Source organism: Leopardus geoffroyi, chromosome C1 (assembly GCF_018350155.1).
Source record: "Leopardus geoffroyi isolate Oge1 chromosome C1, O.geoffroyi_Oge1_pat1.0, whole genome shotgun sequence".
In the NCBI taxonomy this organism is placed as follows: domain Eukaryota; kingdom Metazoa; phylum Chordata; class Mammalia; order Carnivora; family Felidae; genus Leopardus; species Leopardus geoffroyi.
In genome coordinates, this window is record NC_059328.1 from 3,822,539 (window position 1) to 3,850,219 (window position 27,681).

The following is a 27,681-nucleotide window of genomic DNA, read 5'->3' on the forward strand; positions in this document are numbered from 1 at the left end:
GAGTCAGAACCCATTAAAAGTGCAGGTATAATTACTCACAATGGCCAGAAGGTAAAAATAACCCAGTGTCCAACAGCAGATGAACGGATAAGAAAAACGTGGTCAACCCACACGTGGAATATTCTCCAGCCTTCAGAGGGAAGGAAATTCTGACACGCGGATGACCCTTGAAGATGTTATGCTAAATGAAATAAGACAGTCACAAAAAGGGCGAATCCTGGGTGATTCCAGTCACGCGAAGTACCAGAAACAGTCAAAGTCAGAGACAGAACGCAGAAGGGTGGGCGCCAGGGGCTAGGGGGTGGGGGTGGAGAGTGTAGACAAGGAAGTTCTGGCCGTGGATGGTGGGGGTGGGTACACGGCAACGTGAATGTACTTAATGCCACAAAAGTGCACGTTTTAAGCTGCTCACGTGGCAAAGCTCATGCCATACCGACTTTCCCACAATTTTTCTTTAGAGTCCAACCTTTCTCGAAATGGTCCAGCAAGTGTCTGAGGCACATCCTGAACGGAGACCTTCCGTCAGAGGAGGAAGAACCGCATGTTTGCACAGCCTGGCCCCGAGGAGCAGAAACCACAGCCCCAGGGCCTCCCCCCACACAGGCCGACGGGCCACACGGGATTGCTCACGCAGGATTTCACAGAAGACGAGGCAGGGAGGCCACGGCCCTCTGGAGGCAGAGAAAGGAGGAGCCGGGACCGATCCCCGGCCAGTCGGACCCGGGCAGGTGGCGCAGGTGAACGAGCAGAGCACCAGCGGCGACGCAGACCGGGAAACGAGCACGCGGGCGCAGCAGGAAGTTGAGGAAAAGGAGGACAACGTAAAAGCGAGTCTGTTATCTCGTTCCTTTTATAGGCTCCACGCTTCCCGTCAAGTAGAGAGCAAGGGCACGTTACTCACTCGCCCACACGGTGGGCAAATAGGCTCAGTCCTCTAGCGGCCCTGGTGGCACCCTCGGCACACGGCCAGTGCCCTTCTCCCACAGTCACCAGAAGGGACACGTTGCCTGCACGCGCATGCTGCCTTGGAGCACAAGCAACTCCTTCGCGGGTCACCAAACAATCCCTCCGCTCTTGACTGTGGCTGAACTGTCGGCCAACACAGCTGGCCAGAGACAGGGGCCAGTCTTGAGGGCTCCAAGGGGGCACAGTGGCCCTCAAGCTCCCGGTGAGACCCCCCACTACTGGCCTTAATGCAGTGGGACCACTTCCCCCTGCCCCCGACCTAGGCTCTGGTCACTGGCCCGAGGCACCCTGGGGCGGGGGGACAACCAGCTGTGCCCAGCGCCCTCCCGCCTGATGATCCTGTGCCAGCAATGAAGAAGGGCGCCGTCACCCTGCACGACACGGCCCGCGGGCAGGGAGGAAGGGAGCAGCCACACCGCACGACACAGCCTGCCAGTCACCTTCTAGGTGCGGAGAATAACATGCCCTCGGTGCCCGCCTCTCCCCAGTGCTAAGCCTTGTTTCTGCAGAAAGACAAAGGGGAAGCCCCGGGGCCCGCCCACCATGACCCGCTTCTCCCCGAGCTACTCCTGGGCAGCCCCCGGGCCACAGGTCCTTCCGGGGTTCCAAAAGCACCACTGACCGTGGAAAGACAGCCCACTGTCTGCAGGCTGCAACCAAACGCAAAACCTTGGCCCAGGACCAGGGGCATCACAGCCAGGACAGAGCCACGCGTGCAGTGGTCGCTCAGAGCACGACAGCCAAGCGGCTCGGCAGGAAGGCAGAGGCTCCGGGGACCAGGAGACAGAAGAACAGGGTGGAGAGGCACACGGGCAGCGACACAACAGCTCCAGGGCCCAACGTAACACCGCGACGGCGACAACAGACCAAGGACAGGCCGGCCACCAGCAGGCCACCAGCAGGCCACAGCAGGCACGGAGCCACATCCGAGACGCAGCAGACGGGGACGGGCTGGGCCCTGCGAAGAACAGGGGACGGTCACCAAACCAGGGCCCGTCAGCAGGAAGAGGACAGGCTGGCGGCGGGGTCTCCATTTCCCTGGGCCGACGCCACCGCCCTCCGGGGAGGGCTCGTGCGTCTTCCCGGCAGTCAGAATGAACTGTGCGCCTCCTGGAACCAGGGAGGGTAGCGGGGAGGTTACGTGCGCTCCGGGGCCGGGGCCCGGGCCCGGGTGTGAACCCCAGTTCTAATCCTCAGCCTCCTCAGCTGCAAAAGCAAGGTGACAGCGCCCACCGCAGGATGGCGCTGCGGGGACCGAGCTAATACGTCAACGCTGTGCCCTGGAGAGAAGCCACGAGCTCGGAGTCACGGGCTCCTGGGAAAGGGCACACACATATGTGTACGTATCTCCCAGACTGTCATCTTAAAGCCTCAGCACGGCTCATCCCGGGAAGAGTCTATTCTCTTTATCTTACAAAGGCAAACGGGGCTTGGACAGCTAAGTGACTGGCCCGAGGCCACCCCACTCACAGGAACGTGCATGAGGGAGACTCAAATACTCAAGCTGCTGAGCACACGTCCACGAAGGGCCAGGCAAGTACCGTGAGGACTTCAGGGAACGAGTGGATTTGCAAACGCAGAACCCGTGAGTAACCAGGGCGGGGAGTGCTGGGAGCAGTGGACTCAGGCAGAACTTGGGGCGCTGGCTGAAGCCAGCCCTTGCAGAGACGGGCCGGCAGCACAGACGGACGGACAGACTCACGCTGTGTGCTGCCGCCACGGCCCATCCCGCGGCGAACCCGCTCCCCCTCACCAATCGCCCACGTACATAAACTGAAATAAACTAAATCGGTGGGGGGCGCGGGCCATTTCCCAGACAGATCTCCCCTGGGATGGGTCTGTCTGGTACCACAGCTCTAGGGGTGACAGCGCGGCAGCGGGGGCGAGCCCCGGGTGTTAGGAAGGGGGCAGGGCCCAGCGCTTCTGGAAAGGGCCCAGTCCGGCAGGAAGCAGGCTCTGCACAGCCTCCCCGTGATAAGAGCCATCAGCGACAACAAGAAGAGCCATGACCCGGGGCGCCTGGGTGGCTCAGTCGGTGGAGTGTCCAACTTCGACTCAGGTCACGATCTCACAGTTCATGAGTTCAAGCCCCGTGTCAGGCTCTGTGCTGACAGCTCAGAGCCTGAAGCCTGCTTCAGATTCTGTGCCTCCCTCACACTGCCCCTCCCCCGCTCATGCTCGCTCGCTCGCTCTCTCTCTCTCAAAAATATATAAACATTAAAAATAAATTAAAAAAAAAATAATAAGAGCCATGACCCTGGTCTCACAGTGAGGAAGAGCGTCCCAGGCACAGAAGGGGGGGAGGAAGGAGGAAGGACACCTCTTCCATCAGGACACCAGGCTGAAGAGCCGTATCTGCACTGGCCACATAGAACCTTCTAGAGCCTGAAGGACCCGGGAGGCAGGGCTGGCTGGCATCCGGCAAGCTGTCCCCGGGCCATGTCTTGTGAAAGGCACAGGCTCCAGAGAAGGGCTCTCAGCAAAGCAGGCCTCCCCGGATGCTGTACCGCAGAAGGCAGCCCCAGGGCAGCCACAGCAGAGGACAGTGTCCCGTGGAGAAAGGACAAGAGGTCCTGGGCTGAGCCCTTTCCAAGTCCTTGGCACTGGGCTCCACCAGCCCGGTCATCTGCTCCCAAAGGCATCTCTGGGACAGGTCCCAAGAATGTCCCCCATTTTATGGAGAAAACGCAGCAGCAGAGACTGGGAGAGGTTAGGAAACTCAGGGCTCACCCCGCGGCCAGGAGTGGAGCCACGCTCACCAAGGTCTGTCGGCCCCACCGGGCGGCTCCAACACCACCGTCTGTATGTACTTGCTCAGTGCACCACCCACCTCAGTGGCCAGGATGGACGGAGCCTCAGCACAGCCGACCTCCCCAGGGGGCAGCTCTTGGCCCTCATGCTCTGTAACTGGGCCTAGCTTTCATGTGTCTGTTGCCAAGCCTTTGGGTACAAATCTATTTCCCCAAAATAGCACTGCTCCTATGGGAAACAGACCCATTTCCCTCAGGGATTCCCACACACGCACTGCCGAGAAAATGGGGGTTACAGGTGCTGAACAAGCAAGAATTCCCTCCTAGTGACATCCTTTGGGGAGGTGCTCGGAAACACCCCCAGGTGCCCAAGGAGCTCCCCACGAGGTCCCAACAGGGTCCACAACCTCCCGGGGACACAGCTCTCCTGGAAGGATACTGGATTCATCAGAACGCACCCTACCACACGAACAGCGCTGCAAGAGAGGCAACGGCAAAGGAGGCTGAGACGTGGCGCTTCTACAACACCTGCTGCCTCCGCTGGCCGTGGTGAGGCGTGGGGTCTGCCCCTGCTGAAATCCACCCAAGACATGAGCCCTCCACTAAGAAGCACGTGCCGTGCCCTCACCCCTGCTCAGGGCCTGTGCACACAGATGCACCCAGTGAACCTTCCTGAATCCCAGACAAACCAGAGCATCGGTGGCCAGAAAAGGTATAAAGGTGCACACCACACTGGGGGCGGTGGTTTTCTCTGGGGCGGTTCCCTGGGGACTGAGGCCGGAAGGAAGACTACGTTTGTCGTGTTAAAACTGGAGCTCGGGGCGCCTGGGTGGCGCAGTCGGTTAAGCGTCCGACTTCAGCCAGGTCACGATCTCGCGGTCCGTGAGTTCGAGCCCCGCGTCGGGCTCTGGGCTGATGGCTCAGAGCCTGGAGCCTGTTTCCGATTCTGTGTCTCCCTCTCTCTCTGCCCCTCCCCCGTTCATGCTCTGTCTCTCTCTGTCCCAAAAATAAATAAACGTTGAAAAAAAAAAAAATTAAAAAAAAAAAAAAAAAAAACTGGAGCTCACACAGGGCAGGCACCGCCCCTGCCCACCCGCGCCCCGCGCTCACATGGGGCGATCCAGAAGCCAAATCCCCTCCTCACAAGGATATGAGCGGTCTGGGAGCCCGGGAGAAGAACCCCGCAGCCGCGGAGGTGCGCGGATGCCATCAGCTGAACCGCACCATCAGGGGGTCGGGGGGCGGTGCATCCTTAAGGAGCACCTCGGGGCATTCCTGAGTGGGGACACCAACCAGAGCGGGCCACCATGTGGCAGCCGAGGGAGGGTCCACAGGAAAAGGCCGCTTGCCGGGCATGTCTACAGGAGCGGACACGCAGGAGGGCGGGACAGGGCCTTCCCAGTACAGAGCGGCCACTCAGTGAAACCAAAGGGAGGCACGAAGGAGGAAGGCAGTGAGGAAGGAAAGGTGGGAGGCAGATCACCAAGGGGGGTGTTCAAAGCGGATGAAGGGGTCAGAGAGCCACTGGTCTGCGGGTCAGGGAGGACGAAGGCTCACTGTGAGGACGGCCGTGGGGGACGCGCACGCAGCAGGGACACCTCAGCGGCAGTCTTCCTCGGCCTCCCTGCCACGCACACATTCCCAGGACTCACGGCATCCAGACCACCTCTGTGACCTCCACCCAGGTCTCCCCGGAGGCCCTGACTCCCCGCCCAGATGCCGCCGAATCACAGCTCACTCCCACTGAGCCCCTGGCAGAGGTCCATGGTCAAGTGCTCTGCTCCAGACGCTGCCGTGGTGGCAGCTGGCTGGGTGTGGGGGGAGCGGGAGGCCCTCCGCTTTCCTCCAGCTAGAAGCACCATGGGACGTGGGCCCAGGACCCCCACACCTCCCTGAGCACCTGGCGAGGAAGCCTCGCTCGGGACTCCGTTCCGTCCTGGCGTGGGCCCGTGGCCTTCGGGCCCAGTTCTAGAAAACGGGCTTCCCGCTTACATTGATGACCAGCTTCCACTGCACTCAGCCACTTTATGCAAAGCTCTGCATCTGCTCCAGGGCCGGATGAGCGACCCGAGCCCTCTCCCAAACCCATCTCCAGAGACCACCTCCCACGCCGAGAGAGGCAGCCGCACGGCACCGGGCCCATGACCGGCTCACAGCTCTGCGGCCACGAGAGCAGGCCCAGGAGCCCCAGGGCAGAGACTCACTCTTAGCCAGGGCGTGGGGGCTCTCCTTGCAAGCGGCAGCTTTCAGGGGCACGTGAACAGTCACCCTGGTGCTGATGCGGCTGTCCAGGCCCGTCACACAGAAGCAAGGGAAAGGTCAGAACCAAGCAAAGAACAGAAGACAGAGCGAGGGAGGCTGCATGGATTTCCTAGTTGCAGAGAAGAGACGACAGACCGACAGCGTCCCTCGAAGGGAAGGCCTGCCTTTCTTCCAGGGAGTGACAAGGAGCCACCAGAACAACCACAATTAAGACCTGTCGTTTCCAGTCCCTCCCAGGCTGAAAACCACTCTTCAAAAGTCAGTCCTCACACAAAGCGGGGAGTCAAACTAGGGAAATGGGGAGAAGGTCGCTGACTGTGTCGCCATATCCTGGTCGTGACCTCGTGCGACAATTTGGGGCAAACTGGGCAAGGGACACACGGGCTCTCCCTGCATTATTTGTTAAAACCACATGTGAATCTGGAATGACCTCAATAAAAATTTCCGTTAAACACGTCTCAATCCTCCTGTACTGTGGCATTTCCCAAGCAAACAAATATCCACGTCCCCCCATGACAGCAAAATAAAGTCAGACCCGCTGCAAACTGCACGTGAATTCCACCACGGAAGCCGGTCCCAGGGCGATAAAACGTCACCCAGCAAAGAAACCCTTTTCCGAGACGGAGTCACAAAAGCCCGGAAGACCCTGGGCAGGATTTATAACACAGACCGCAACCGCTGTCAGGACGCAAGCTGAGGGCCGCAAGGCCGTGAGCTAGATTTTCAACCTGGCATCCTGCATGTGAGGCGAAGGCTGAGCACAACGGGTTTCCTTTCTCAGAGTCTCAGGTGGTCACCGGGGGCCTTGGTGAGAAGCTGCATTCTGGTCCTTTCTCCCCGAGAAGGGGGAATGTGCCTGCCTGCCTGCCCACCCAAGCATATTCAGGCTCCACTCCACAGTCCCTGGTCACTGGTTTTTATTTTTTTTTAATTTTTTTAATGTTTATTTATTTTTGACAGAGAGAGAGAGACACAGAGCACGAGCAGGGGAGGGGCAGAGAGAGACACAGAATCTGAAGCAGGCTCCAGGCTCCGAGCTGTCAGCACAGAGCCCGACGCGGGGCTCGAACTCACAGACCGGGAGATCATGACCTGAGCCGAAGTTGGACACTCCACCGACTGAGCCACCCAGGCACCCCATCCTGGTCATTGGTTTTTAAATACGACACAGAGGCGCCCAGGGGGCTCAGTTGGGTAAGCATCGGACTCTCGATCTCGGGTCAGGTCATGGCCTCAGGGTCATGAGATCGAGCCCTGTGGCTCGAGATTGGGCTCTGTGCTGACAGCGTGGAGACTGCTTAGGACTCTCTCTCTCTCTCTCTCTCTCTCTCTCTGTCCCTCCCTCACTTGCTTGTGTACAAGCGCTCTCTCTCTCTCTCAAAATAAATAAATTTTTAAGAAAACAACAACCTAAACTGTCATCAGTTTTGCAATTTCACAGGCACCGCCTGCATCCGGTAAGCGCCCCAGTGACCAGCTGGCTGCCCAGACGAAGGGGGCAAACGGGAAGCCACTGGGGTTCAGATCCCTTCAGAAGACACGACCTTGGAGGACTCTGTAGCGGCCCCCCGACCCCTCGGACTGCCACGAGATACTGAGAACACACCCGGGGCCATCGGAGCTGCCCTCTTGCCCCAGCCGTAGTGACACAGACACAGGCCCCCGATGAGCTGTGGGTATTGCCAGGTTTTCCCTGCAGCTCTGCTGACACCCGCTGGCGAGTCTCAAAGGGATGGAGCCACCTCGGGCCCCAACGAAAGGCTGCTTTCCCAGAACCCCAGGTCGGGTTAAGACTTCCGTAAGGGACTCTACGGCAGGTGTGCACCTAGGTTCTTGACATCAGCACACGGCACAGCGGCACTTACAGGGCCCTCCGTGACCGACGGGGCCAAGGTCTCCGAGCCAGATGCAGGTTGTCACATTGCTTTCAATCTCGACAGCAGAGACCCTGCGGCATTTTCTCTGTCTCCTGTCTGTCCCCTCCTCCCTCTCGAGGGGACACAAGAGGATTACAGAGGGCGGTAAGACTTCCCATATGGGGCTGGGGGGTGGGGGGGTTGAAGCTCAGTGAGCCACGGCAGACCCAAAGCCGGGACCAGTCCTAGGACTTGCTTCTATTCATAGTTAATTTATCATTTTTCATGCATCGTTATCTCTTCTTAGGAAAAACAGTGACCTCGTGATGAGATGACCCTCACGGACCCATCCAAGAAACTCGTGAACTCAGATAACAACGTCTGCATCCCAGCACGGACCAGAACACCAAGCCACGTGCAGGGACACCATTACTGGAAACATTCTCATACTGGAGCTGAACTACACCTTTTCTTTGGGTTCTTGAGAGTCGCCGTTCTAAGTCAAAACTCGGTACATCACAACTCACACTCACGCGCCATCCTGCTCTCCCTGGGCCAGAACAAGGAGCCAGACCACCCAGGACAAGAGGTTCTGCCGTGCGGGCGGGAAAGAACTGGGGTGGTCCCTTCTCCTGGATTCCTCACGCAGCCGGACTAAAAGCCCCTGGAAGTACCCAGAAGGAGCATGAGGCCCAGGTCAAGGCCCGTCAGCGGGACCCCAGAGCAGAGCACATCTCTGCCGTGATCTCCGAGGCATGAAGGGGTTGTCCCAAATCCACCGCTGGAGAACCTACTTCTAAATCACGCCAAGACAGGAGTCCTGAGGCTTCCACGCGGATTTCAGTGTTCAAAGATTACCACGCCACTGCACACCACGTTCATAACAGCATTAGGCACAACAGCCAAAAGGCGGAACGACCCAGGTGTCCGTCCAAAGGTAAACGGACGAACACAACATGGTCCATCCATGCAATGGAATTTTATTCAGCCTTAAAAAGGGAAGGAAATCCCAAAATGTGATTCAACACGATGACCCTTGAGGACACGATGCCAAGCGAAATAAGCTGGTCACAGAAGTGGAATCCTGATGATTCCACTTCTAGGAAGACCTTAGAGGAGTCAAATTCAGGGACAGAAAGAACGGTGGTGGCCAGGGGCTAGGGGAGGGGATATGGGGAGTGTGTATTTAGTGGGGACAGGGCCTCAGGTTGGGCCGATGAGAAGGTTCTGGATGTGGATGGTGGTGGTGGCAGCTGCACAACCACGAGAATGTGCTTAACGCTACCGAACTGCACCCTTGAAGAGGGTCAGAATAGTAAGTTCTGTGTCGTGTCTATTTCACCACAATTTTTTTTTTTTTTCCAACGCTTATTTTTATTTTTGGGACAGAGACAGAGCATGAACGGGGGAGGGGCAGAAAGAGAGGGAGACACAGAATCGGAAACAGGCTCCAGGCTCTGAGCCATCAGCCCAGAGCCCGACGCGGGGCTCGAACTCACGGACCGCGAGATCGTGACCTGGCTGAAGTCGGACGCTTAACCGACTGTGCCACCCAGGCGCCCCTATTTCACCACAATTTAAAAGTAATTAATAATCGAGCCACGGACAGGGGCGTCCAGGAAGGCCGAGAGATCTAGCAAGTGGTTTTCCTGACCTTGGTCATAAAGATGTGAACTACCTGTCTTACGAAAGCGTTTCCCCAGGAAAGAAAACAGAAGTGATTTGAGGGACACGAGACACGGCTCAGAAGGGATGACAGGCAGACAGGGCATTGCCCCTCCCTCCTCCTCCCTCTCATCCCCTCCTTCCCCTCCCCTCTCTCCCTCCCCTCCCTGTCCTTCCCCCTCGCCCCACATCACCACCTCCCCCTCCCCCCCTCCCCCCTTCCCTCTCCCACCACCACCTCTACCAGGCCGCTTGCTGAGGGTGCCTAGCCACACCCAGACCCCTCTGTAGAGCCCAATTCCTATGAGGTCTAGCCATCGGCCGTCAATAACACAGACACACCAAATGGAGAGAGACGAGCCGCCCTTACCCTTTTCTCCGGGAGCGGGAAGGAGGCCAGGAATGTGCTGCAGACCAGACACCAGAAGGTTCTCGGGAAGAAGATGGAACACAGGCTCCAGCAGCGGGTGTGGCCTCAGCATGTACTGCAGGCTGCAGCTCTCCATGAGGGTCATATGCTTGTTTTCTGGGGGAGAAAACACCCATGTGACAGCTGTGACCAAAGGCCCTTTGGGTCAAACCAGTCGATAAACTGAGCATCTAAGAAAGAAACACCGCAAGCAGGAAACGCATTTTTCCACAAAGGCAGGGGAAATGCTCTGTTCAGCCTAAAAAGCAAAAAGAATTGATCCTTAAGAACTCTCTGGTGAAACTACAAACACACACACCTGCTTTTTATTTTTTTTTTTTAAATGTTTGTTTATTTCTGAGAAAGACCATGCATGCCACAAGCAGGCAGAAAAGGGGGTCAGAGGATCAGAAGCGGGCTCTGTGCTGACAGCAGAGAGCCCGATGTGGGGCTCGAACTTACGAACCGTGAGATCATGACCTGAGCGGAAGTTGGACGCTTAACCGACTGGGCCACTCAGGCGCCCTCCCAGATACTCGTTTTTAATGCAACACAACAAAATCCCTCCTGCTCACCCCTCCCCCCCCCCCGAGTCATGAAGTCCAGAAACCGCCCGGTCCCCATTATCACCAGGGGTCTAGAAGGCACCCTGGGCCCCAGCCTGCCTCCCTTCCCCACTCAGCACCTGCATCATCAAGCCCACGGAGCAGCAGGACTGGGACCTGGGAGCAGCAGCCTCTGAGATAGAGCCCAGCCCTCAAGGACAGACCAAGACACAAACACCGCGATATCCGCAGCACAAGGGAGAACGGGACTGAACCCCAGGTAGGTGTGGACAGCAGATAGCGGACCAGGGAAAGTGAAGAGGGAGAGCATCCTGGAGAAAGCGACGGCTAAAAAGGGTTCGGACACAGAGCTCGGGAAGATGGAGGGAACAGCATCAACAGAAACTGAGGTTCAAGGAAGGGCAGCGCCCAGAACCACAGGGCCCTGGAGTTGAGACGGACCAGAGACAGCCCCTCTACACAGCCCCCCAAAAAAGTCTTGCTGGGACTTGATTTATTCCACTGACAGGAGCCTAAGCACCTACTACAACGTGCTACACAATTTCATAAGAAATGAGCTAAATATGACCTACTGCATTCGTTAGAAAACGAAATGAACGAAAACTATATATTTAATACCTAACCACCACAGGGTCTGCTGCCTACTTTAAGATTTAAATGCCCTGAAAGGCACTCTCCGTATGGCTGGTTGGAAAGACGCTGGCCGGGCCTCCGTGGAGGGAAATCAGGAGAAATGTTACAAACTAGTCCTCAGACCCAGCACCCCGGCTTCCGGGAGTTCAACCCCCAGCTGTGCGGGCACGCGTGCAAAACGGCAGCTGTCCACACCAGTAACGTTCCCAAACTCTGTCCCCTGGGTCCCCCAAGGTTGGCTCGCAGGACCACTCAGTAAAGCACGGATCGCGACCTCAACGACAGCACGCGGCCGTAGGAAGAATGGGGGGCGCTCCAGGCACCAACAGGAAGACTTCACTAAGGCAAACTGTCAAGGGGAAAAGAGGAGGCAAAAATGAGAGCCCGGAAACGTGCTCTTGCCTATGTTCCACACGAGGGTCCTAGAGACACCTAGGGGTGCAAGGGAGGGAGCAGAGCAGCGGGGTAAGGTCTCACTGGACCTTTTTAAAACTTTTTCATGCTGTTTTAATTCTCAATCATGTGAATGTGTTGTCCATTCGAGCAAGAAATCGGTACATTTCGGGAAACGCCCGCGAGAAGGTGACCCTCATGCTCTCAGCTCCCAGCACACAACCTTCCACTGCTGCCCCAGGACAAGCCGCTGGCTGTGCACATCCGTCTAAAGGTCCTGATCCTGGGACGCCCGGCTGGCTCAGTCGATGGAGCATGTGACTCTTGATCTCAGGATCATGATTCGAGCCCCACCGTTGGGCATGGAGCCTATTTAAAATTAAATTAAAAAAAAAAAAGTCCTGATCCTAAGGGTGCTCCAGGACACAAAATGCCAGCAAAGTAATGATTAGACTCAATTAAGAAATAACCTAAAAGTCAATTTCTATCAATAAAATTAAGTTTCAGGGGCACCTGAGTGGCTCAGCCGGTTAGGCATCCAACTCTTGATTTCAGCTCACATCATGATCTCAGGGTTCCTCGCGAGTTAGAGCCCCGAGTCGGGCTCTGCACTGACACCACAGAGGCTGCTTGGGATTCTCTCCCAAGAGAGAGCCCCTCCCCTGCTCGCTCACACGCATGGATGTACATGAGCTCTCTCTCTCTCACCCTCTCTCTAAAATAAGTAAACTTTTAAAAAAATATCTTAGGTCGCCTGGGTGGCTCAGTGGGTTAAGCATCCAACTTCGGTTCAGGTCACGATCTCCCATTCCGTGAGTTCCAGCCCCGTGTCGGGCTCTGGGCTGACAGCTCACAGCCTGTAGCCTGCTTCGGATTCTGTGTCTCCCTCTCCCTCTGCCCCCTCCCCACTCACGCTCTGTCTCTCTCTGTCTCAAAAATAAATAAACATTTAAAAAAATTTTTTGAATACTTTAAAAAATAAAATAAAGTTTTGGACCGATTGCTCCTCTGTAATGAAATTTTCGCCAGATTCAGTGGGCAGTGGAAGGCGTGGGATTGGTTCGATTTTTAACTCAGGCCACGGGGCAGGCTCAAAGTTCCTGTCACAGAATCTGGCAACAAGCCTAAGACAAGAAAAGCCATCCTCCCAAACGGATCCACCTCTGACCACCTGACCCCTCCACACCCCCACCCTGGGCCTCGGAGATGTTCTGCCAGGCGCCCCCATCCATCTGTCCATCCTCCACACGGCTGCTGGGCCTCGTGGGGGACGGCGGGAGGCCCCGAGGGACGCTCCTCTGCGGTCAGGCACAGCTGGAAGGCCGTGCCGTGCCAAGCGGAACCAGCGGGCCTCACGGCGAAAGGTCTCTGGTGCCCACGCGGCCGGTGACCGACAGCAACTACCCCGTCTGGTGGGCAAGGCTGCCGCCCCGGCGGCCAGGGGGCTCTGGGGCTGCTGTCCCAGGGACGTCCGCAGGAAGCAATGCCCTCCTCTCAGGCTGGCACGTTAGAGTTCCTTCTGTTGTGTCCAAACTCCAGGCCCGTGAGAAGTGTTGCCCTAACTCACTAAATAAATCCGCTAAGCTGATAGGTTTACACGGAGAAAGATCCCAAGATGGACTGAGGCAGAGAGCACTCAGAGTTACAGGGGGAACCAGTGCTGCTGAGGACGGCAGGACCTTCCGCGGCAACACCGCGGGCCAGGCCGGGCCACGCCTCGTCGCTTACGTTCTACGGGGTCGTGGAGAAGCGGGTGCAGGAGGGCTCGGGGGGTGCCGTGGTACAGCTTCAACCTGCAAGACACGTCCAAGGGGTGCACGTCAACTCTCCGCGTCCTGCTTCCAGTCACCAGACGTCAGCCACACGTCTCGGAAGGAAAGCACGCGACTCACCAACCGCCCCACACCTACTAGAGCTTTCTACACACCAGACAATCACACCTTCCGCAGAGAAGAGAGATGGCCAAGCGGAGCAGCAGCCCCCCGTGCCACCCACGCCCCTGGCGCCCCCCACACCCCCCCGTGCCCCTGGCCACACACTTCCAGCACACGGACAGCCCGCCCCCACGCACCCAGGTGCTAGAAAACTACACCAGGGAAATTTATAACGCTCTGAAATGTCCCAGCAAAGACAACGTCTGAGGAAGTGCCATGGTTGTGTATCCAGACCACTGGTTCTCAACCAGGGGTGAGACTGCCTGATATTTGGTAGCGTCCACAGATATTTCCAATGGTCACAAGTGGGGGGAGGAGGCTGGGAGGTTTCTGGCATCTAGTGGGTAAGGCCAGGGATGTTCTCAGAGATCCTGCAGCACACAGGATGCCCCCCAGCAAAGACTTATCCAGCCCCAGGCATCAGTCCACCAACGCTGAGAGGCCCTGCTCCAGAGGGACAACGTAAGCGTCAACCCCGGCCGGCGTGGGGACACACGGTCTTCTCCATCGTGGTCTGTGCGGCTCCTGGACAGGGCCTGGCACCAAGTGTGTATGGAGGAGTGCCCGCTGCTCACCGGGTGAGTGCTCGAGAACGTATTTGGTACCCCCGCAGCCTTACGAGATGCACACCGTTCTCTCTCAGGCACACACGAGGGAATTCGGAGCCAAGAGTCTAGGTGCCTGGCCTAAAGCCCCCCAGGACTAAGCGAGAGCCTGCGCCCGCCTTATACCACCCCCACACCCAGGGCCAGAGCCGGCCCCACCCCCATCTAAAGGACAACTCCCTGGCTTACTCAGAAATGGCAAACCCAGCTACTCCAAAGCAAAAACCTCCCAGAGTACACACCGTTGGGAACAGACCACAACACAAGTGGACAAAGGGAAAGCTTTCGGTGTGGGGGATGATGAGCAGTTAACTCTCCCCAGAGTGAGGCTGGAAAATCCCAAGGATAAAGAAAACGAGACAGATACCGCTTGTCCTGGGAGGCTGAGGTAGGAGACTCCAGCTTGTTGCCGAAGATCCGAAGAATTCCGAACCCACATGACAAAGCCTGGAGGGAGCCATCCGGCCTCCTGCCCTCGGTGACCACTTCGACCACAGCCACGATGTTAGGGTGGTTTAAGGACGTGTGAAAATACAAGGACTGCAAAACAGAAACCAGAACGTAGGTGATGGACTGGCCTGCAGGTCCTAAAATGCCGCAAACGTATCTCCTCCTGGGACACACCTCCTTCTAGGGCGCTGGAGCAGAATAGCTCCGTCGGAGTCGTAAGCTGGTATCACGGCTTTTCATTCGGACGGGAATGAATGAAGCTGTTCTGTTCCAGGAGCTCCCAACCACTCCCAGCCACTCCCATCCACGGAACGTGCCGCAGGCCCCGCACCTGAAGGAAGGCAGGAGCGACTTCACGCCCCCGTCACCTCGTGGGAACCAGTCATTGCAAACACACACGCCTGCCGACCTGTCCCACAGAACACTCACCGCCTGAAACTTCAACCCAGCTTGCCAACGTCGGCCCTAGTCCGTTTTCTGTGCAGCCGTTAAGAAGTTCCACCAAACCAACTGTTTCAACTAAGCAGGATCCTTAGATTTCTTGAGATGCTATGTAATCATCGCCAGTTCAGAGCCCAACTAACATCTTTTTACGACAAAAATCACCTCGACAGCATTTTCTTACAAGACTGTTTTTGGACCTAAGCCAAGTAGACGGTATTCAGGTGGCTCTTAAAAGGTTTCCCACCTGTCACCTTTCCGCTCCATCCCATGCAAACGGAGCCCCAGCTGGGCCCTGTCCCGCCCCGCCCCGCCCATCCTGGGGGTCGTCCTGGTGGTGGCCTTAAGGGAAAGACAACAGAGAGGAGTCAGAGCCACCTGCCTCTGCGCCTGGCTGCACGGTGGCGTTCTCCGTTGGCACAGAAGAGAACACGCCTTCGCTCTGTGGGCTCTGTGGTTCTTTTATTTCGTGAGCCCAGCGCAGTCACCTCTGTTTAAAGCTAATAAACGTCGTCGGCACCGAGGATGCGGACAGGATCGCGGCCGGGCTTCGCAGGTCAAACCTAGACAGAGGTGCTGAGCTGTGGCTCTGCACTGGGAGCGTCCCCGGAACTGCGTCCGCACTGGGGGAGAGTGACGGGTGAGAGGTCACCCCCTCGCACACATAGACCCCCCCACCCCAGCCAGGGAGCGGTAAGGCAAGGCCACGCTGGGCAGCTTCAATGTGATTTAACCGTGGACTAATCCCCCATTAACGAGTCATTACCAGGGTGTCACCGAGAAAACGTTTCCTGTAATCACAGACTGTCAGCCCAGAATAACAGAGAGACACATTAAAACATCAGCCGTGAGATATAAATCGTTATTCTATTATCTTTTATGGCAAAATGATGAAATAATGGCCACTCACAGCTGACAGGTGGTGGGACCAAGAGAGAATTATGTTTCTGTTTCCGAGACTCAAGAACTGTTTTTGAACGGCCGGCCGCAGCGTCGGTTTGTCACCATCTCACCTGTCCTATCAATACCTGGGTACGTCCGTGTTAGCAACACCGCCCGCTTCTCCTTTCGGCAGCGAAACAGATGCTCCGATGCAAAGCCACGAAGGTCCCCCACTCGGAGGTCACCCTGACACTGCTCTGCCTGGAGCAGTAGCACCAGCTGTTCATCAGGCCCAAGTTCGAATTTAGGGCCGCGGCCCTTCCCTGCCATCTGCCCCCGAAGACGATGATTTGAGACCAGAAACGATGACAGCAGAGCCCCGCTGCTGTCTGTCCCCAAAGACCCCACCTTCAACCAGGAGCGTTGGCCGCCGGGAGCACAGCATGCCGACCGTGACCCGAGGCCTGAAGGGTGTTACCCTGTCACTACTGACCATGAAGGGCATGTGCTCTTTTCCAAACGTCATTTACAGAGTCTTCAGTGTGGGGAGAGCACCGTGCTGAAGAATCTCTAAGGAACCTGAAGACACGACCCCACCCCGAAGTTCAGAGCTCAAAGGTAAGGCCAGCCTCGGCAGGTATAAAACACAAACCCAGTGCAGAACCCACCGGAAGCCTGTGGAAGTAAAAAGGCTCCCACGGGTGAGAGCACAAGGCAGCCGTGGAGCTTCTCAGAAAGAACACGACAGACCCCAGGGTCACCTGTGCCGAGCCCCGGTCAGCAAACAAGGCCACGCCTGACCTAGTGCGGTCTCCACCTCTCGGGCACATAACCTTTAACCTGGCAACCTGGGACTCCCTGGTCGGTGCTGGTGACACAGACCACCTGGTTGACCCCTGCCTTCCCCCCACAGGAAGGGGACCTCGCCCAAGAACAATGTTCTCTCTGCAGAAACGACTTTTTCCCACCCTGTTCTGTCTATGAAAGCCCTGCACTCTGTCCAGCTCCCCGGAGCTCCTTTCTATTTGCCGGATGGGATGCCGCCCCATTCATGAGTCGTGAATACAGCAAATTAGATTGTCAAATTTACACAACTGATTTTTGGTTTTTGGGGTTTGTTGGTGTTTTTTTTTTAGCTTAGTTATTTATTTTGAGAGAGAGAAAGAGAACACTCAAGCAGGCGAGGGGCAGAGAGAGGGAGAGAGAATCCCAAGCAGCCTCCACACCATCAGCACAGAGCCAACACAGAGCTCAGACTCACAATCCACGAGATGGTGACCCGAGCAGAAATCCAGAGTCGGACGCTTAACCAACTGAGCCCCCACGGCCCCTGATTTTTGTTTTCTAACAAGCTTTAATCCTCTGGTCGCCTTGCGGGGACCGTCCCCAGGAGGGCAAAGTGGGGCCGGCCCGGCTCACCCGGTACCGAGGTGCCATTCCCACCTTGCGGCACGCGATTGGACTCCGCCAGCACTCCCGCCAGCACTCAGCTGAGCCAAAACTGCAAATAAGCCCTTCAGTGTAAGGATGTCTAATTAACACCACGCGGCAGGCTGCGAGAGAAAAATCCTGTGCGTCAACTAAAACCGCGTGATTAAAAGTTTGAGTCAAGCCCATCAAATTACCTGCAAGAGAAGAACTCTCGGGACTGAAGAGGGGGGCTCTCGTTCACTCCAGTCACATCCCCACTCATCTACACTTGACAGGATTCCTCCCTGATGGGGTAAACAGGTTAATAAATCATGGAAATGCTCCTGTCTTAACGCCTTCATCTTCCAAAACATGGGCACCATTTTGCCCAGGGGCCAGGTCCTCATTTCTCACCCACATGACAGAACTGAAACGGGGCGTCTGATGACGCGCCGTGATGGAGAGGCCGCGGCCACGTGTCCCCAACTGCACTGCCACTCGACCTGCTCGCTTCAGTCGCAAGCGGAAGGCTGGGCGGCAAGGCCAGGGAAGAGAGGAGCAGAGATCGCAAGTGTCTTCGAGCAATTCTTTTCCAACAAGCCTTTAACAGAGAATCTTCAGGAAGGCAGATGGCTTACCAACACTTCCTGCGGCCTCCCGCTTGAGGCTCAGATGGTTTCCTGTGCACTTCCCACCATGAGCCCGAGTGCCCCAAACCCGGGGACTCTGTGACACAAAACTCTCCTCTGGGAAACGCAAAGTCTCCAGCTCCAAAGTCAGAGGCTTCTGTGCACCCAGGGCAGAGCCCGCCATCACCCACAGCACACAACACACAACAGGGCCAGCTCCAGGGGTCAGCCCGCCCAGGCTGAGAGGCCCTGCTCCAGAGGGACAACGTAAGCGTCAACCCCGGCCGGCGTGGGGACACACGGTCTTCTCCATCGTGGTCTGTGCGGCTCCTGGACAGGGCCTGGCGCCAAGTGTGTATGGAGGAGTGCCCGCTGCTCACCGGGTGCGTGCTCGAGAACGTATTTGGTACCCCCGCAGCCTTACGAGATGCACACCGTTCTCTCTCAGGCACACACGAGGGAATTCGGAGCCAAGAGTCTAGGTGCCTGGCCTAAAGCCCCCCAGGACTAAGTGAGAGCCTACACCCGCCTTACACCACCCCCACGCCCAGGGCCAGAGTGTCCACTTTTTAATTTTTTTTAACATTTATTCATTTTTGAAAGACAGAGAGAGACATGGCACGAGCAGGGGAGGGGCAGAGAGAGAGGGAGACACAGAATCTGAAGCAGCTCCAGGCTCCGAGCTGTCAGCCCAGAGCCCGAGGCGGGGCTCGAACTCACAGACCGGGAGATCACGACCTGAGCTGAAGTTGCACACTTCAGGCACCCCTAGAGTGTCCACTTTTAAAGAGGAAATCACATGGCTGTCACCGCCTGACGAATTAGGACCATGTGAGAGTGGACTCTCGGGGCACTGGCGTGGCAGCAGAGGCTACCCCACTAGCTGTACCTCGAGCTCAGGCCGCTGGTGTACCTACCCCTGTAGCAACACCAGGGGCTGAGGGGAGCCCTGGAGGCAGCCAGCCCGGTCTGTGTGGTGGCGGTCCCGTCTGGTCACTCCCATAAAACACAAGGAGGAGGAGAGACACCTCGACCCTTGATCTCGGCTCAGGTCACGATCTCACGGTTCACGGGATCGAGCCCCGCATCAGGCTCCGTGCTGACAGTGTGGCACCTGCTTGGGATTCTCTCTCTCTCTCACTCTCCCTGCAGCTCTCCAGCTCTCTCTCTCTCGAAATAAATAACTTAAAAAATATACGAGGAGAAGGAAACAGGACGCTGTCACTGAAAGCCTGCATGTGCTTTGCTAGGGGGAGAGTTTAAAGGAGAACGACATACGTCTCAGAAGGAAAATGCAGAAACCGCACGGTACTTTGGCTTCCCAGATTATTTCTCAGAAGATACTTTTTGAGAGGTAGAACAAATTATTAACCATCTCAGCGGAAGTGAAAGGCGATTCCTCTGCACCAGGAGGGTCTCAAAGGACAGCACAGAACTCTGGTCTCTGAGCTAAGAGGCTCTGCCAGGCAGCGCCCGGGTGGCCGAGCCCGAGGTCAGGAGGCTGAGCCTCAGCGGGGGAGGCAGGCAAGCCTGAGGGGGGAGACTGAGCCTGAGGAATTCATCACTCACAGAAATACCAGCTCAGGTTCAAGGCAAGACTTCTTTCTTCAATGTCTTTCTCCAAGACGTTATTTGCCAAGCAATAAAGTCGGGACCCATATGACACTGACGACTCAGTAAAAACCCGGAGCACACGGGCTTCGCTCCTTAATCCACATTTAGACTGGACGGCCATGGTGATTCCAAGGATGGGGGCCTGCTACTGGCGGCCTGCCCACCTCCAATCAGATCTCCCCACGCCACTGCCGACCGGTAAAACCAGAAAACACAAGCAATTAATAAAACCAGAAAAAGATCTTCGCCAAATTCCGAATCCCCTCTAAAAAGGGCAAGTTGTACTTATTTCCAGAGGTGCGCGGGCAGAAGGTACAGGGCCTCCTGTCTGTGGGTGCCACCACGGGAGTGCCCCACATTTCCACGGCTCGCGTGCATGGAAACACGTATACGCGCACACGCACACACACACACACACACACTCCGCACAGGGTATTCTTTCCTTAACTAACTCGAAAGGAGCTGATTTTCCCGTATTCTGATCATCAGAATCAGAGAGGAAGTGCTGGCCCGGGAGGACTGTGCTCAAGGGCACAGCAGGCCGGCCGGTTCCTGGGGCGCCACTGGCCTCTGCTGCTCGCCTTGGGCATAGCAGCTGGACAGCAGCCGCTTCCTGAGCAACTCCTCTGGCATCACCGCCCCCCAAAAACCTTCTGCTCACCCACTGGCCCTGCTGCACGCTCCACTTCAGCAACTGCAAGACTGGAGGGTGCAGAATTTTCCAGAAACTTTAAACACTGTGTCCTCACTAACGCACCGTCCCCGCCGCATGGCCGACTCAGCAGGAGACAAACAGCGAGGGAGGCTAAGCAGACGTGGAGGGCCCAGGACCGGGTGACATCTGACGCATCCCACGGCCGCTGTGGCAGCAGAGGCCTCTGGCGGAAGCAGTGCTGAGCCCGGACAGGTCCAGCAGGAGCAGGGCAGTTCCGGAGGCTGTTTGCTACGGTGTGGCCAGTTCCGTAGGCCACCATTGCCGAGCCACTCTGGGCAGAGCGTGGCCTGGGGGACGTGACCCCGCCACTACAGGGAAGTCCCACCACTCGGCACTGGTCAGGGACAGGGGTGCCAAGGGGAGGACATGAGAGAGGGGCTCGTTCCCAACCCACGACTACAAAGCACTCAGGCGCTGATTTCAGGGCTCACCTCCACCCAGTGACACAAGGGGCCTGGGAGCGGGCACTCCCGGCCTCCTGACCTGCTGATGACTCTGTAAGGAGGGACATATAACACCGTCCTCTGGAGGAGGGCTGGGGGGACGGAATCACATAACGTGCTGTGAGCCAAGGCCCGGCCCACAGCCCAGCCCACGGTGAACTCCCACGTCCACCATTCCTCATTGACGTCCACGCCTCCATCATTCGCTGTGGTCATGTCACAAACCAGGCTTCCGTGGGCCTGACCGGACACACGACAAAGAGAAATCTGAGCAGCCTGGCCCTCGAAGGCCACCCCCGATGGCAGTGGAGGCTGAGCCCGGCCAGGTGATCCACGACCCCAGGGCCACGCTGCTCCTGGCGAACCTCTTCCAACCGTGTCAGGGGCGAGAAGGCCATTCATCGCCCACGCTGACACAGCCCTATAAGGAGTTGTCCACAGACCCACACGTGGCTCACATACGATGCAGCCATCCACACTCTTCAGTAGCATTTGCATAGGCTGTGTGACAACCTGAATATCAGACACATCTTTCGTCCCCAGGACACATGCTTTCCCAAGGCCTCATTTAACCTTCCTGACCTCTGGGGGCATGAGCGCCCTCCTACCCTGGGAAGGCAGGGCTCCAGCGGATGGATCCGCGCCCCGACCACAGCCCGAACCCTGGGTGGCAGCCAAATGCAGGGAGCGGCGTGCTCAGCCGGCCCCCCGCAGCTTCACGACTGAGCCGGGACGGTCCCCAGCAGCAAAGGGGCACTCGGGCTGCGGTCACATGCGGTGACGCCTCCAAGGACGGCTGTGGTCACTGCCAGCTTCACCATTCACTGCACTACGGCTACAGCACCAGGCTCCCCTGAGCCCCGCTCGACACCCGAGAAGGATCAAGTCAACAGGGCACCGGCCGTCTCCACACCTGTGACGTCCCCACAGGAGCCCAATCAAGCAGACGGGCCGCGTCGGGAAGCTGGTGCGTGGGTGACCCTGCTCTGCCTGCAGCGTCGGCTTCAACATTCACTCAGGGGAGCCCCTCCTTCTTCCCCTCCCCGCAGAGGTCTCCCCGTCCCCCCGGGACAGCAGCGTACTGGCCTCCTTTGGAAGCTCACCGCAACTTACAATGACTCTGTTACCTGCTTCTGCACGTCACCCCCTTCTGCGCGGTGAGTGCCGTAACCGTGCCGTCCACCCTCACCCCTGGCACCCAGCCCAAGGCCCGAATACACGCTTGTATTGGGGGCAGCCGGACAAAGCCAGAAAGCACCGGCCCGCGGGGCAGGGGCCAATCACGTTATCAGCAGTGCCAACGCAAGCACCCAGTGTGGACACAGAAGGCGTGGGTCCCAGTCCAGGCTCTGCCCCCTGCCACCTGGGTAAGTCGCCTTCCCTCCTGCTAAGTCTCAAACACCCGTCTTGAAGACAAAGAAGGAAACCAAACTGAAAGAAGAAGGGGGACAAGGAGGGTGAGAGAAAACCGGGGAGTCAGTGAGACCGATAATCTCCTAACTTTGCTCCACGAACTCCAGGGTTCCTTGAAGGTGACAAGACCCGCGAGTGTCCCCTGCCCCACTGCTTGGACCAGAGCCACACGCTCTCGTCTGCCCAGGACATGTGGCTCCCACACGGGTTGGGTCTGGAAATGGAGTGCCCCAGGGCTAAGACCAGCTTTGCGGCCGCCGCGTGCCTCGGGTCTGAGATGCACAGGGCGTGTGCTTGGCCCCAGAGCAGCCCCGCCCGCCGCCAAGGCCCACCTCATCGAAGACGATCCTGGACGGCTGCCTGGAGAGCTGCTCCACGGGCCTCACGGCGGTCTTCCACGTCCTCCCGAAAAAGTGTCGGTAGGTGACATCAAAGAGGGACACGCGCAGACAGCAGCCCACCTCCGACAGCACCTCCAGCACTCCCTGCGAGACAGAAGGTGCCGGCCCTGAAGGCTTCCCGACGTCACGAGCCATGCCACACGTGCTGACCGGCCAGCCTGGGAGAACTGGGGCACTCAGAATCCACCGGTTTTAGGGGTCAATATCCTCTGGGGGAACTGCCTCTCCCGTGGCTAGTGCTCTTGGGGTGTTGGGGGGGGGGTTATGCGTCAAAGGGCTTGGCCCTCCCCTGGCCAATCCAAGCACTAAAGTCCCAAGGTACAGACAACATGGGCAAAAGACTCACCCAGTGCCAATGAGACACAAGAGGCCACAGCTGAAGAGACACAGGCACCTGACACCACACGGGCCGAGAGAGAACAAGCCCAGGTTATGGCACTTGAGACCCTAGATCAAGCCACACCTGAAGTTTGTCCTAACTATGGATTTATCTGTCGTGTGAGCTTTCTCTAACTTAAGCTGTTTTGAATGGGGTTGTCCTTATTATTTGCAAACAAATGAGTCCTTCTCGATATAATCACAAACTCTAAATCCTCAACTTGTCAGAATTATTCTGGGGTGGTATTAGCAAAGGAAAAGCAGATCTCTGAGGACTGAGAAGTCATGGCTGCCAACACAGACGAAAACACCCAGGGGCTGTAAACACAAGCCATCTTCCCAGAGCCACACAACCTACAGTGAGGCTCTCCTTTGTGCTCTTATCGTCTGCCCTGGAGCCAAGAAATGGTTTTCATTCATTCATTCACTCGTTCATTCATCAAACATTCATTAAGCACCTACTCTACGCATCTACTCTGTGCCAGGCACTGTTCCAGGCACTAGTGAGACAACAGGGAACAGGGCTCATGTAAAGAACAGTAAGAGTGGGGGAGACGGTGGGTGTGCATTTTAACAGGATGGCCAGGGGAGGTCAGGAAAGACGATGTTCGAGCTGAGAACTAAGGGGAGGGGAGACACCAGGCAGAAGGAGCAGCAAACCAAAGGCCCTGGGGCAGAGGAGAGCTGGGGTTCTCAGCGACCCTGGAGAGCCTGCACCAACCATACTCAACTGTGTTAACTAGTGTTTCTGACACTGTGTTCTTGGTGCTCTGGCACCTGGGGCCTCACCACAGGAGACTCACCCCCCCCCCCCCCCGGACCAGCTAACTCCTACACAGAGTAAATGACTTGCCTTCCAGAACGTCTCTGATATGCAAACCGGCCAATCCAGAGTCCAGACTCCCACCTGGTCCCCTATCTGGCTCCTAGCCTCCAGGAGGCCTCTGAAATGATTCACACCCGCCAATCCTAAACCTGGTCAAGTGCTCACCCTGCCTTGTGCCTTCCCTCCCATGAAAGCCAAGGTGAAGACTCTTGGCTATGGTCTCCCCGGCTGCTCCGCCTCCTGACAGACCCCATGACACCCTGGTGCCACCCCGCATGGCCCTATGTGGCCTGGCATACCCCGCCTCTTAGGAACAGTAATAAACGGTCTTCTCAGTGTTGCCCTCACCCCACATAGGTTTGTTTTTTTTTTTTTTTAAGTTTACTTGAGAGAGAGAGAGAGAGAGAGAGAGAGAGAGAGAGAGAGAGCGTGCACAAGGGTGCAAAAGCAGGAATGGGGGAGGGACAGAGAGAGAGAATCCCAAGCAGGCTCCACACTGTCAGCACAGAGCCCAACATGGGGCTCGATCCCACATGACCTGAACCAAAATCAAGAGGTAGACGCTCAACCGACTGAGCCACCCAGGCACCTCTCGTGACATGGGTTTTAAAACTAGGCCCCCCATGGGGCGCCTGGGTGGCTGAGTCAGTTAAGTGTCTGACTTCAGCTCAGGTCATGATCTCTCAGTCTGTGTGTTTGAGCCCCACATTGGGCTCTGTGCTGACAGCTCAGAGCCTGGAGCCTGCTGCGGATTCTGTGTCTCCCTCTCTCTCTGCCCCTCCCCCACTCATGCTCTGTCTCTCAATAATAAATAAATGTTAAAAAAAATTTTTTTTTTTTTTAAATAATGATATACCACCTCTAACCTCTCAGGTTAGCAACAATCAAAAACTTTGACAACTTCTGCCACAGGATGGGGGAGATAGGTATTCTTGTACAATTTTCATGGGCATATAAAATGTTACCATCTCCATGGAGGGCAGCTGGCAATACTGAAAATCTGATCAGATGCACCCTTTGCTCTAGCAACATAGCTAGAATTTGTCCTCTGGATACCCTTAGACAAACCCATAAAAATATGTGTATAAGAATATTCCCTGAGGCGCCTGGGGGGCTCAGTCAGTTAAGCATCGACTTCAGCTCATGAACTTGCGGTTCATGGGTTCGAGACCCGTGTAGGGCTCTGTGCTGACAGCTGGGAGCCTGGGGCCTGCTTCTGATTCTGTGTCTCCCTCTCTCTCTGCCCCTCCCCTGCTCAAGCTCTCTATCTCTCTCTCTCAAAAATAAACAAACATTTAATAATAAATAAATAAATAAATAAATAAATAAACAAAACAAGGTCCCCCTGTGTAACTGCAGCAACCGTGAGGGAAGAGGGAGGGGCCGGATGTGTCATTTAACTCAGTGGGGGTCCTCACAATGTACAGTGTATCAAACCCCCCACTGGGCACCTTAAATAGCTCACAATTATTTTGTCAATTTCATCTCCCTCCAGCCAGCACCAGGAGCTCAGCGAGGATGGGCTGGATGCGGATGTGAGGGACAGAACCACAGAACAGGTAAGGATGGGGTGGCCAGCTGCCTCACGGTGCCCAGGCTTCTCCTGCGTCTAGCGCTCGTGAGTCCCACGTCCCTAGTCCTTAGTCCCTAGCAAAGGATGATGGCAGTGTTTTCTGTCCCTGGAAGCTGGGAGCGAGGAAGCAGGAAGACAGCAAACAGGTAGGGAGGAGGCAGCCAAGCCTGGTTTCGATCACGGAGTTGTGGGGACCTCCCCACTCCCCAGGCCTCCACACACCTCTCTCAGCATGGCCCCTGTCTCTCTAGCCACATCCCCTTCCCTCCTCCTATTCCCCCCCAGCTACCTCTTCTCAGGAAACTCATTCCCGTGCCTTCCCTGACCTCCACCATCTAGACCCCTGCCGGTCCTCTGACCTTGCTTTCCCTTTCCCCGGGGTTCATCCAGTTCTCTGCTGCCCCCAACCAAGTGTGAGCTCTGGGAGGATAAGGGCCCAGAGTATCCTCCCGGATACTCTTCCCTGCCCCATCCTTAGGGCCTAGAACGAGACCTTGCCCCATACTCAGTGCACTTGTCCCCAGGGGCCTGATCCTAAGCTTCCCCTCACTGCTGATGCTGCCCAGGGTGCCACCAGCAGCCTCTTGACCCTCCTTCTCTTCCCCATTCGTCTTCCCCCCTTCCTTCCTCCTCTCGCTCTTCCCCCCACCCCCTCCCTCCTCTTCCTTTCCCCTCCTCCCTCCTCCCCTATTCCCTGTTCTCCCTCCTCCCTGCCACTCCTCCCCCTCCCCTCCTGCCCCTTCCCCTCCTCCTCCCTCCCCCTCCCTCTTCCCAATCCTTTCCCCTCCTCTTCTTCCTCCCCATCCTCCTCCCCCCTCCCCTTTCTCTCCCCCCTCCTCCTCTCTCTCCCTCCTCTTCCTCCCGTTCTCAGAGATGTAAGCACCAGCCACAACCTGCTAATTCCCAAACCTTTCCTGCTGACCTAGACCTCTTCCCAGAACCCAGACCCTAACCACCCTTCCACCTCTATGTGACTCCGTACCCATTTCTAATCAGGTAGGTTTCTAAACAGTCTCTGCTGGTGTGTGAAGACAGAATGTGGGATGGTCATCTGTGTCCCCCACGCAGCTGCAAATATACAATGGTGCCCAGGAAACATCAAACTGAATTGGAATAGCCAAAGCAAAGAAGAACAATCAACGTTCATGGTAAAGTTAAACTCAATGGAAAAGGTAAGTGGGACAGCAAGAAAGACATACTAAAATTATTAAGAAAGTATCCTGAGTTCAAAAACACGTTAATATTTTTAGCCAACACCTTTCACAGGGAAGTTTGCTGTCATCTAAAGCTGTCAATTCCCAAAATAACTCAAATCGTATAAACTCTGTAAGACTATGCTTTTTACGTTTGTTTCCTACTTGGTCTTCTTTTATTTATCATTATTATTTTTTTTTATGTTTAAGGAGGCTTCACGTCCAGCATAGAGCCCAACACAGGGCTTGAACTCACAGCCCCAAGATCAAGACCTGAGCTGAGATCAAGTTGGATGCTTAGCCACCCAGGCACCCCAGTCTTCTTTCAAATGCTGTCTTTTCACTGATTTCTTGTATGTACAGCCGACCCTTGAACAACACAGATTTGAACCGTACAGGTCCACCTACACGTGCTTTTGTTTTATAAACACATTATAGGAGTGTAGATGTGTTTTCTCTTCCTTGTGATTTTCTTAATTGCATTTTCTCTCCTCTAGCTGACTTTATTGTAAGAACACAGTACATAACACATACAGCATGCAAAATACGTCTTAATCAACTGTTTGCATTATTGGGAAGGCTTCTGGTCAACAGCAGGCTATTAGTAATTAGGTTTTGGAGGAGTCAAAAGTTATATGCAGATTTTTGATTTTGAGGGGGTCAGCACCCCAACCCGCATACTATTCAAGAGTCAACTGTAAAAACTGTAAAACTTTGGGTTCCTGTGTTAAACCCCATCTGATTGTAAGGTACTAACTAGATCCTATGTCCCCATATTTTAAGGTTTTTTGTGTTAATATTCATGAGGGACATTAGTCTGTACTTGTGATATCCTCGCCTGATTTAGTTATCGGTTATGGGGGCTCAAAAAAGAAAAAAAAAAACCAACACTGGAAAGAATCCTCTCTTCTCTTTTCTGATAGAGTTCGTTCTAGAATTCATATTGTTGCTTCTTTTAATATTTTATAAAATCCAACAGTGAAGTCATTTAAGTCTGGAGTTTTCTTTGGAGGAAGATGTTTGCTTATGAATTGTTTCTTTAATGAATATAGGACTATTTAGATTTTCTATTTCCTCAGGGCACCTGGGTGGCTCAGTAAGTTGAGTGTCCAACTTCAGCTCAGGTCATGATCTCACGGTTCGTGGGTTTGAACCCCATGTCAGGCTCTGTGCTGACAGCTCAGAGCCTCGAGCCTGCTTTGGATTCTGTGTCGCCCTCATTCTCTCTGCCCCTCCCTCGCTCATACTCTGTCTCTGTCTCAAAAATAATTTTT

General features: G+C 55.9%; 1 protein-coding gene across 8 annotated transcripts in view; it reads right to left on the bottom strand.

Annotated features, from left to right (window-relative positions):
• Positions 1-27,681, bottom strand: part of NPHP4 (nephrocystin 4) — a 110,933-nt gene that overhangs the window by 72,186 nt on the left and 11,066 nt on the right. For 7 of the 8 annotated variants that reach the window (XM_045475427.1, XM_045475431.1, XM_045475434.1 and 4 more), the window contains 4 exons: positions 22,369-22,521; positions 14,407-14,579; positions 13,229-13,293; positions 9,870-10,025 (listed from right to left, as the gene is read on the bottom strand). In XM_045475427.1, coding sequence (XP_045331383.1) covers positions 9,870-10,025; positions 13,229-13,293; positions 14,407-14,579; positions 22,369-22,521 — 547 coding nt within the window. Of the gene's footprint in view, positions 1-9,869; positions 10,026-13,228; positions 13,294-14,406; positions 14,580-22,368; positions 22,522-27,681 lie in introns of those variants that run through there. The other variant, XM_045475435.1, reaches the window with a different exon arrangement.